The following is a 12,377-nucleotide window of genomic DNA, read 5'->3' as shown; positions in this document are numbered from 1 at the left end:
CTCAGGGGAGAAAGACAGAAGGATGGGATCAAGGGCACAGGTAGAAGGTCTGGCTTTGGAAATATGAAAAGACACTTCTTCCACTGTGATTGGAAAAAAGGAAAGGGAAATGAAGCAAAAGGGATATGAAATAAAAAAAATAAGATCTTCTGATGAGCAGACCAATAAACTATTTACCCACCAATTCATACTTCCTCTTCAGAATGTATAAATTTGTGTTATTTTTAAAGTTTTTAGCTGATTGATGTCACTTGAGCCTGAAGTTTTAAAACTTTCAACTGAATCTTCTCGTTCCTAACAAGCAAGGTTTTCTATGTAGTTCTTAGAAATACCAATACTAAATTTTATATAGTAACATGCAGTTGACTTACATATTTAACCTTTAGCTAGAGCCTGGTGTAATGTTTTACACACAGTAAGTGCTTAATAAATCCCCAATGGGTTAGGTTAACAACATTCTAACAAAAATAAGCAGAGGAATCTCTGAATTTCAATGATAAAAGAAGGTTCAAAAAAAATAAAGAAATAAAAATTTGAAGAGAGGCTGTACTAATATGATAGAAGTTTTAGGGACCATTTTCTAATTGACCAAGACTTTGACCAAGAACTTCAGGGATGACCTAATAACTTATAAAAAATAGTAAGAGTTCAGAGAGAGCAAGGCAAAAAAAAAGAATGGATATTTTTGACCAAGAATAGTAAAACTTCATGGAATTGACTACCTTCATCCTATCCAGTTTAATATTGATGACATAATTAAAAGGTCTTGGTTTTGTTGGGAGAGGGGGCTCTCTCAAGTGATTTTTATAGAAATTATCTTTTCACAAGCAAATATTCCTCTACTTTATTCATATAAGCTTCAAAAGACCATTTTCTAAACCTTGTAACTATTCAATAGAGAAGTGAATAATTATGTAAATACTATTTGACAAAAACTGCAAGAAAAAATAGAAAATGATGTCAGAAACTAGGTATAGACCAATATCTCAGACCATACACCAAGTTAAACTTGACCTAGAAATAAAAGAATGCTATAAACAAATTAGGGGAACAAAGCAAAGTTTAGCTTTCAGACTTATGAATAAGGGAAGAATTTATGACCAAATAAGACACAAAGGACATAATTCAAAGGTATAATTACATCATATTTAAATTTTTTGTACAAACAAAACCAACATAACCAAGAAATTAGAAGAGAAATGACAAATTGGGGATGGGGGAATTTTATAGCAAGTGTTTTGACAAAGTCCTCATTTGTCAAATAAATCTAAGTCTAATGTATAAATTTTGAGTATAAGTCAAATTTATAGGCATACAAATTATTCCCCAAATGATAAATAATTAAAGGATATGAACAGATAGTTCTCAGAGGAAGAAATTTAAACTTTCCATAGTTATATGAAAAATGCTCTAAATCACTATTAATTAGAGAAATGCAAATTAAAACAATTTTGAGATACCACCTCACACCGATCAGATTAGCTAATGTTAAGCCAAAAAGGAAAATGACAAATACTGGAAGGGATGTGGGAAATAAAATAAAGAAGAAAACAGAACCAAGAGAATAGGGTATACAGTAATAGAAATTTTGTAGAATGATTAAATGTAAAGGCTTAAACTATAATCAGCAAATCAAGGTACCAAACTAACCCCAGGGGACTCATGATAAAAAATGTTACCAAAGAAGGAAATATTGGAATCTGATTTCAGATCAGAGCACACCAACTTTCATTTCATTTCCTTTGTGAATTTTTTATTGTGTGCAGTGTATATCTTCTGTCAAAGCATGGGGAATGTGGAAATATGTGTGGCATTAAAGTATTGGTTATAACCTATATGAGACTATTTACCACCTCAGGGAGGGGAAAGAAGGGAGCAAGGATGGTAGAGAATCTGAATCTCAAAAGTCAGATAACAAATGTCAAAAATTGTTTCTACATGTAATTGAAAATAAAAATAAAAGAAAATTTAAAAAATTATATTGAACTAATGAACATTACTTTGCTGATTTGTCAGTTGATAACTTCCTTAGTGAAGGAGTAACTGAAATTCTTTTCAGATTCTTGGGTCTGGGAGAATAGATAGATAAGAAATTTAAACTCTTCAAACCCTCCAATATTTCCCTCCTAGTATCCAAGTAGCTTTTCTTCAAGCAGACATTCCCCTAATGGGATTGGTAAGGAAGATGCTTTATAAACTTTGAAGCTGTTACCTAAATGTTAACTATTATTGTCATGGAACACTGTCTAAAATACCCCAAACTTTCAAGAGAAGTTGAAAAAATCATGGATTCATGTTTCTTGGTTGGGGAGCCCAATTCTTGCTCTCTACACTAAGAGGGATGAATATCTCTCCATAAGACATCCTTGATACCCTACAAGAAAATGATCACGAGGATCAAGTTGGAAAATCAAGTTTCAGAATAATCTGTTTGTTTATGGCTATTTTGTAAAATACCCTGCACATTTTTATTAAGGTGAGTCATGCTAAACAACTTGAATACTTTTATGAATGACAGAAGTATTAGATATTATTTAAACTTTAGAGATGGGAAAATAAAGCTATCTACACCTTAACTTTCCTGGATACAAAAAAGACACTGGTGTAATCAAAAGAAGGCTGGAAAAAAGGGCCTAGAGCTAGGACTCTAACTCGGCCACTTATTAACTCTGCAGCCCTGGGCAAGAAAAAGAAACAATAATTTGTGCCATACTTACCTCACAGGTTATGTGGGATTTTGTAGCACTTTATAAAACTAAAAATGCTATGTAATTGGGAGTGTTATTTTTCATGAAATGGATAAATTTGCATTTAGGGAGAAGGATCTGGGGCATGGAAAGAATGCCTCAGACAACAGTTCTCCGCATGGTGGACAATAAGATGCTACTTCTGAGAGAATCATCATTATAGGTAAGGTAAGTAGCTTGGCTAATATTTTGGAATAAATTATAAGTATTCTGCAAATTGCCCTGGTTGGCTAACTTGGGAGTTAGGAAGGACCTTTTTGATTGACTGCATAGCTAGAACTATCAGTGTCTTCAAAAAGTTGCAAGTGAACTTTGGACAGTTCTTTGCTTTATCTGTGTCTGGGGAAGCTCTGTGACTCTTTAGCTTATGGTGCCCAATAAAAGACCATCAAGCCTAAGGAATCAAAAATCAAAATCCAGACCTAGTATTGCTACCAGGCCAGCAACCTTCTGGATACATGCCAGTGAAAGCTGAACTAAGGACTCATTCATCTAGCAGTGATGCCTCTTGGGGGATATGAATTTGGTGGAGCGAATGCTATGTTGAAACAGTTGGTCATAGAGCCTAATCCATAACCCTCCACTTCAAGGTAGTGTATGTATATGAGGTAGGGGAGGATATTCTGCCTCTGAGGTTTGGGGGGAAAGTTTTTGTATGTTCATTATTATTTGAATATCTCTTTGTAAAAGCTACTCACTATTGTCATTAAATTGTAAAGTTTGGTCATGGACCCTTAATAAGGGAGGGTGGAGGGATATAGCCAGTAGGGTTTAAGCCTGGCAGAAGGAGAAAGATAAAATGCCAACCCCTTAGAGCATTCTAGAATACTGAGAGGAAATGTAGCCTGCCTGGCCCTAAGAAAATGGGGCCAGAGTATAAATGCTACACATAGATGCATAGCTAAGGTGAGATAAAATCTCAAGTTTCCTAACTCAAGTCAGAACTTTACAACTACCCCAAAAGGCATTCCCAGGCTAGGTTTATATGAAAATTGACACTAACAAATTAACCGTTGTTCTATATCTTTTTTATTTCTCAATCAATCCTCTTGAAAAAGTGTTTTCTCTTGCTCTCTTCTTAATTTTTCAGGCTGGTTCTCAACCTGATTATTCATTTGAAACTGCAATCTAAGGGCCTGTTCTTAATTCTCATCCTATTTGACCTTGTTGCAGCCTTGGACTCAACTGACGATTCTCTCTTCCTGCATACTTTTTCCCCTCTGAGTTTTTGCAACAATGCTTCCTTTCCTGATTTTCCTTTTGTCTCTCTGCTTCTTCTCAAGCCTCTTTTCTGGCTCTTTACCTATATCATATCTCCTTACTGTGAGTATACCATAAGGCTCTATCCTAAACTGTCTTCTCTTCTCTTCTCTTCTCTTCTCTTCTCTTCTCTTCTCTTCTCTTCTCTTCTCTTCTCTTCTCTTCTCTTCTCTTCTCTTCTCTTCTCTTCTCTTTTCTCTTGTCTTCTCTTCTCTTCTCTTTTCTCTATCTCTTGAGCTCTGCCTCTCTGTCTCTGTCTCTAACTCTCTGTCTCTGTATATATATATATATATATATATACACACACACATATATATATATATATATTTCCCTCAGTTAATAAAAATTCCCAAAGGTCCATTATTATTCCTATGTAGGTAATTCACAAATCTACACATCTATCCTTCTTGTATCTCTTGAGGTATTATGAACTGCCCCATATTATGAACTGCTGATTAGACATTTTTAACTAGATGTTCCATAGATCAAAATTCAATATGTCAAAAATAACTCATTATCTTTCTCTCCAAGCCCACTCCTCTTCTGAATATATTACTGGTAGGGGATAATAGATCTCAAACTAGAAAAAAAACATGAAGACAACCAGTCCACTTCTAATTATTCAAAAGAGAAACCTGAGACTTAGAGGGATTAAATGAGTTGCCTAAATTCACACAAATAGAAAATATTGCAGGAATTATACAAATGGAGAAAAGAGGGAAGGTAATCTAAATGGAGGCATGAACAACATGGTGTGTGTTTGGGGGTTGATGAGTAAGTAGACCAGTGTAGTTGAAGAGAGTACTGGCCCTAGAGTCAGAGGGTTCAATTCTTATCTCTGTCACTAAATACCCATATGACCTTAAATAACTCATTAACCTCTCTTTGCTCAGTTTCCTTATCTGTCATATTATGGTGTTGGATAAGGTGAGCAGTCAAAGTTCATCTTTCTGGGTCCTTGTTTCATTTGAATAATAAAAGGATTAGTCTAAATGCTGACTTAAGTCTCTTCTAGACTGGAATATGTGATCCAGTTATCACCCTATTCCTTTCTCTAGGCCACACAGCCAGTGGAGCTTTAGAGGCAGAATTAGAACCTAGAAGCTCTGACTTGAGTTAGGAGATTTTAGCTTTCAACTCCTACCCTAGTAATACCCTTTTTAGCATGCCATTTTATATTCCCAAATGTAATGTTTCCATATTCTGTTTCCTTAGAAGATTTTCAATATTTAATGCTTGATACAGGGGCCAGTACTTACAAACAAACAAGAGTTCTTGTCAGACTTCAAAATATTCACATTCCCTTCTAGGTAACAAAAGATTTGTTAATCAGCTTTTTATGACTTTTCATACAACCACTGGTCTATATAGCATCTTACTTTTCCAGATTCACCAATTCAACTCAGACAGAGCAGTACTAGTCCCTTCCATTTTTTTTTGTCATCAGTTGGTATACCATGTCCTGGATTTTACATAAATTATAAAATTAATAAATCCAACCTCCTTAATTGACCAAATGCTTATTCATCACAGTTTCATTTGTCACATTTGTATTCCAAAAAGAATTTCTTAATAGTGTATGATCTTCCATCTAGATGCCATATGAAGTTACAATTTTGATTTCTTCTAGAGCTCAACTGGATGCTTTTCAGAAACCAAAACATTTATTTTGTGGTTCATGAGCAGACATCACATGTACATGTGGTTTTTGGGCCAGATTCAAGCCTTTTGCTCTGGACAATTATTCATAGAAACAAATTTACATGTGCAAATGATTTACTGATGCAGGTGTATGCAATATGCTCAATTATTTTCTTCCTCTCCAATCCAGAGTGTCTCTGTGTGTAAAATATGATACATGATTTAAAAAATATAAGATTCTACTAGTTGATAGTTTCTGCAAAATGTGAAGGACTCAATTCACATATGGGGCTATTCTCAGGAGATATTATCCTCTAGTCAGCAAATATATGGTCTGGAAATAATTTCAGTGAATGTCTTGAAACCATAAATTTTTAAACTTGAATCCAGCAGCCCAAGGAAATTTACTTACATCACTTTGGCATAGAAGATAAGGAGACCACTGTTTTACTTTCCTGTACAAAATCGTAGGAAAAATAATAATAAGACTCTTATGGCAGGGGGTTGGGTAATTGAATAACTGAGATTTCATTGGTATTGGGAAATCCCATTAAAAAACTTCTCCCTTTGCCAATATAAATCTATAACTTTTCTGCTACCTACAATATTAGAGAGTTGCCTAGGATATAGAGGTAGTCAGTGATTTGCCCAGAGTGAAATAGGCACTATACATGGTTCTTTAGCTAGGGCTTCCTGACTATGAGTCTCAGTGATCTAGCCACTACATCAAACTATCCATCAGTAGCAGCAGCAGCAGCACCACCACCACCACTGTTATCATTAAACCTAAGGATATCAGCAAAACCTGGGGACAAAAATCTTAGCAATTATTTAGTTCAACTTCCTAGTTTTACTAATAAAGTATCTGAGACTAACCAAATAGTTCATGGATAAGCAGAACTAGAGCTAGAACCCAAGTGTTTTTGTCTAAATATTAAACTATACCACAAAACATGTGGGAAATACAAGTCATCTCTCAGTCTGAGGTTGTATAAATGAAGTAGGGATCCCTTCTCTCCACAGGTTTATGAAAGGGTAGGGGAATTTGGCAAACCTTCCCTACTCCCCTGCTCCATGTAGAAGTGACCTTCAGAATGTGCAACATAGTACTCTGAGACAAGAGCAACAAATTGTAGGCAATACAAATAAGCATCCAGGATAGAGGGAAAGACAGGCTGCATTGGGGTAGTGGATAGTGTTCTTGGAGTCGGGTAGTCCAAGATTAAAATTTGTTTATTCTCTGACATCTATTAACTACATCACTTAACTTCTCTTTGCCCCAGGTAAACCTCTAAAATTATAAATTACAGACAACTTGCTATCTACACTGGTAGAGGAAGCAAATCACAGGATCAAACCTCCCCCCTCTTCCTCAAATGAAAAAGATGAATACGCATCTTGTTTTTATTGGATTGAATTGAACCGGATAGTGTGATTTTTTCTATAACTTTTAGATAATGCAGGAGCAGAAAGAAAATCAATGATGACAATAACTGAATAATTGATATATACATATATATTTCATTTTAAAGTTGTCTAGTCATTTATATAACATTTGCATTAAAATAACATTTGGTTTGCACACAGTAAGTACTTATTAGATTGATGTTTGTTGACTGATTGCTTATAGGTAATTACTATTAAGTGTTGTCTTCATATCATAGATAAGAAAGCCAGCTTTCAGAGAACTTCACACAAGTAAATGTCAGAGGTAGGATTTAAATTTAGATCTTCCTGCCTCCAGGTTCATCACTGCCTAACATGCTATGCTATCACTGAGGAATTCCAACTCTCACATTTTATTTGGCAAATAATTCCAGGCAAGAATTGTTGTTCTAAGCCTGTAAATTCTTGAGAGAGAAAAAAAAAATCTAGTGCTTTTCCAAGGACCCTTCCTCCTCCTCCATTCCTAAGAAAAATTCTAGACTCCAATAATATCTGGAGCCTGCTTGAATATACCAAGGGACAGACTTCTATTCTCAATGACACCACATCCAGTCAATGCGCTTAAATAATGACTACATTTCTATGAAATTATGGGTGATTCTGCATGTTTGTGGACATGAGATGTGTTACAATTAGTCACTGCCCTCAATGACCTTATTATTTATTTGGAAAGTGAGCCAGGCAAAGATAGAGCTCAAGGCTGGGCAGGACTTTCTTTGTCTCTGGTATTGACATCTTATGGCTCTACCAGGTTTAGGGAAGGCAGAGTTGTGCTTCTTTCATCCTAAACCCTGACATTTTTGGCAGAGTATTGATGACTTGACTAGTTCCCTCTGTCTTATCTGGATCCTGAACTGCTTATCCCTCTTAAGATCCTAGGTGACATGTGAGACTATACTTAGTAGCCCTCTGGTAGACATATATATGGTCTGGAAATCATTTGGACAAATGTCTAGGACTTATACTTTTAAAAATTTGAACACAGTAGCCTAAGAAAATCTATTTATATCATCTTGGCAAAGAAGAAGATAGATAAAACTGTTTCAATTTCACACTGTCATGGCAGCTTTTAGCTGCCATGACTTTCTTCAGTACCCCTTCTGCAGTAAATGTAGATTGCCCCCAATGAGCCAACTCACATGACTCCCAAATCATAGAGAACATCTAGGATTGGCTCAGGTCAATGACAAAAAGAAAGGGAGCTCATCAATAAAAAAAAGTGCATCAGCCCCATATCACACACACACACACACACACACACACACACACACACACACACACACACACACAAATAAACTTAACCCCAGACCTCCCTAGTTTCTGTATTCCTCTTCCTTCTCTTTCCAGCTACATAATACAATGGATAGAGTTAAGAACCTGAGGTCAAGCCTGAACTGGGTCTCAGACATTAGCTAGCTATGTGGTCCTACGCAAGTTACTTAACCTCTATTTGTCTCAGTTTCCTCCTTTGTAAAATTGTGGAAATAATAACACCCTACTCACAGAATTGTTATGAAGATAAAACAAAACATTTATAAAGTACTCTTCAAACCTTGAAGTTCATTTGTGTTTGTGTATATATATGTACATATAAAGGTTAGTTGTAGTGATTATTATCGAACCTTCTATTATTCATGGATTCAACTCCATACTTAATAAGACATTACTTCTATCTTTTGTTGTTCACTGAAACCCAGCTTCCTCTCAATACCCTATCTAAAGAAGGCCAATAATCAAAGATATTCAGTTTAGTATTTCAGATGTCTAGACATCCATTACCAATATTGGGAGGAGACCCTCCTGGAGCCAGGAGAATGTACGGTAATGTCACTTCTTGTGAGTAGGGAGGTCATTAACCCAGCCCCAAGTTGCAGGTGACAGGAACATCTTCTATAGTTTATCACCACCATTTCTCTGAAGACTATCATCAGATGAGGAACAAAAGTGGCAATGACCATGACAGTGACTATAACCCACTATCTTTCCAAGCTATCTAGTGACCACTTGTGGAATAGATGCTGGGTTTTGTACACTTTTCCTGGGAGAAATAAGGGTTGGCTAAGAGCAGAGGGCAACTTTCCACTACTAGTGAAACTTTCCCTCCTTACAGAATGAGATGTCCTCTGATCTGAAATCTATGAGGAGCTGACGTGATGGTAGACATGGTGGGAAAAGTAACCACATCCCCTGTACCACAAGAACAGAACAGGAACTAAAATCTGGCAAGTGTCCGTCAAAGAACTCATTCGCTTTGGACCAGTAAAAACTCTTATTTTCCTTGAGTTAAAGTATAGATCCATCTCCTAGGGGAGGCAATATACCCAATAGATCATAAGATTATAACTCTAGTACTACAAGGAAATTCAGAGGTCATCTAGTCCATCTCTCCTCATTTTACAATTAGGAAACTAAAGCCTGTAAAGGTTAAATAATTTCCCCAAAGCCATAAAGGCAAAAAATTGGCAGTCAGCATTCACATCTAGATCTTTTAACAACAAATTCAGTTTATTCCATACTGTAGCATACTCCTCCCCTTCTTCATCCTCTAAGCATACTAAAGCTAAAAGTTGCAGGTGACTGGGGCCAGGCATTTGAGTTAATAAAAAAGTAGAAATCTATAGGTCCCTATAGGTCAAATTAAATGAATTCTGGACATCAGCCTATGGCTTCTTCCCCCAACTGTGACAGATGAAGTTCATCCAGAAGTTATGAATGTAGGAAGTTAACTTAGCTTCTAGTACAAGTGGGCAAAAATTTGCAATCCTTCTCCCATTCCCCTCAACATTTTTAATAGCACCTGTGATTTCATTAGTTTAAGACATTTCCACTAAGAAAATTCCTTCTAAATGAAGATCAACATGTGATCTGATAAAAGTCAAGGGAGTTTCCCAGAGTAACCCTAGTAATATGTATTAGAGGAGGAATGTGAAATCTTTTTTCCCCCAACTCTGAGACCAACTTTTTGTGTGCTAGAGGTCTCTGAAGTGGGGATTACCTACTTCCATTGAAACCTGCAAGAATACCAATCAGAGGGTGGGAAGAGAAGTCACATCTCTGCCTTTCTACAATTGAGAATATCTGTAATTGTTTCAACACAACTATACTACACCATTTGCCCATTATGGCACAACATTCCCCCACTTCACTTCTACTTGCAGCAGTCCCCCAACATCCCCTCCTAAATTCTGCAAGCTCCAAACTTTTTCCCTTCTGAACCAGTCCCTCTGAGTAGACCATGACCCAGTCACTTGTTCACACTGATCCTGCAATATATTCTCCTCTTCATCCCCTACCGAATTACTCTTCTTTTGACCTTCTTTGTTTTGGGAAAGATCATCACTATCCTTTCAGCTTTGCATCTTCTCAACATCCTCATTATTCTTAGTTCTTCACTCAGTTGAAACGGCTCTCTTCAGAATTACCCAGTGATTTCTTAATAATTAAATCTGACGACCCTTTCATTCCTCATCCTTGACCTCATTGCAGCATCTGACAGTGTTGAACATCCTTTCCTCCAGTAATATTTATGTTCTCTTTTCTGGGTTGCTAAAAACAGTACGGTTGTGTCAACTATAAACCCTCTTGTACCTGTATACTTAAAAAACTTGGAAACTAAATGATCTAACTTCCTTAAAAATCTTCTCAGATGAAGGGTTTCGGTGAGTTTTGAAGATTCATTAAAAACATAAAAATGTATCCCCTTCTGATTAGTTTTCAAGAAAAATTAGCATCAAAGAAGATTAATATTTACAATTTATACATTTCTACAAACACTGTAACTGTTTAGGTTTGAAAAATGAGTTTCATAATTTATTTTGTTCAGTTATGTCTGACTGTCCTTCATGACCCTATATGAGATTTTCTTGGCAAAGATACTGGAGTGATTTACCATTTTCTTCTCCAGTACATTAAAGCAAAAAGAGAGTAACTTGCCCAGATTCACATAGCTAGTAAAAATTTGAGGCTGGATTTGGTTCCAGGCCCAGTGCTCTATCCACTGAGCCATCTAATTGCCCTATCATTATTAATAAGCACAGCTAAATATTTGCTTCTTCTACTTAGATTTATTTTTATATCATTTTTCAGCTATATCAACATTTAAAATCAAGTCCTGAACAAATAAAATTTAGAATTAGATCTTATATTACCAGGATGACTAAAAATCCAAGACTTAAAAATAATATTAAACAATATTATTCTCACTTTTATTTAATAATTAATTACAAATTTAATGTTATTAAAATTTGTTAAGAACAAAAATATCTTTATATCATAAATATACCTAGTATTGTTTTAAATACATTTCATCTCTTTTCTATCCTTTAAAAAATTAAGCTACTATTACCTTCCATCTTAGAACAAATTCTATGTATTGTTTCCAAGGCAGGCAATAGGAGTTAAGTGACTTGTCCAGGATCACATAGCTACGAAACATCCGAGGCCATATTTGAACCAAGGACCTCTCAATCTACTAAGTCATCTAAATGCCCCCTTCGATCCTTTTAAATTTCTGTTTTATATATTGTAAAGTAATAATGATTAGCATAATCATACCTATATAATAATTTTAAATAAAGGAATATATATGTAAATACATATGTATACAAATGTATGTTTATATATGTAAGTATAAGCTCAGAATTTTTTTTTTATAGAGGTGAATGTTTAAAAAAAAAAGTTTAGCAGCCATTATACTCCTCCATGATGTGGAAAACATTCATTCCAACATTTACTTTTCCAAATTAAATCCAACACCCAAACCAATTCTTGTCACAGAGTCTCATGGGCTTACTAGACTAAGAGGAAGGAGGGAATGGATAACACAGACATCACCTTTCTAGATACTCACTGTTAGGAGGTTGATTAAATCCATGTTAGGTTCCAAGTGGTGTGAGGCACTCTGGAGGGAGACCAGCTCACTCAAGGTCACTGAGAGCTGGTGCATCTTTACAATATTGACTTTATGATCTTCAGTCCAATCTGGAAAAATGACATGAACGGCGATCAAGTCTTTCAAGTGAACACCCAGAATTGGGATTTTGAAACCTTCACAGTCGGCAAAGGCTTTGCGGTAACGGCAATAATTGCCACTGGAGGAGACCAGTTCTGTCATTTCATTCCAGTCCTGCAAACAGATAGAGAATTAAAGTCTCCAAGTGGTGTTTCCTGCTATATCATCCCTGATTGCATCTCTGGAAATGTTTTGGCATGTTTTGCTAAGGAATTCCAAAGCCCTCCACAGAGATAGCCAAAGCTCAGTGATAGTCGCTACTGGAGAACAAT

General features: G+C 35.8%; 1 protein-coding gene across 8 annotated transcripts in view; it reads right to left on the bottom strand.

Annotated features, from left to right (window-relative positions):
* RASGRP3 (RAS guanyl releasing protein 3) overlaps positions 1-12,377 on the bottom strand; it is a 155,254-nt gene that overhangs the window by 55,640 nt on the left and 87,237 nt on the right. For all 8 annotated transcript variants that reach the window (XM_007476066.3, XM_056813263.1, XM_056813266.1 and 5 more), the window contains one exon: positions 11,944-12,219. In XM_007476066.3, coding sequence (XP_007476128.1) covers positions 11,944-12,219 — 276 coding nt within the window. The remainder of the gene's footprint in view (positions 1-11,943; positions 12,220-12,377) is intronic.

The sequence above is a fragment of the Monodelphis domestica genome, chromosome 1 (assembly GCF_027887165.1).
Source record: "Monodelphis domestica isolate mMonDom1 chromosome 1, mMonDom1.pri, whole genome shotgun sequence".
In the NCBI taxonomy this organism is placed as follows: Eukaryota; Metazoa; Chordata; class Mammalia; order Didelphimorphia; family Didelphidae; genus Monodelphis; species Monodelphis domestica.
This window is presented reverse-complemented; position numbering and strand designations above follow the sequence as displayed.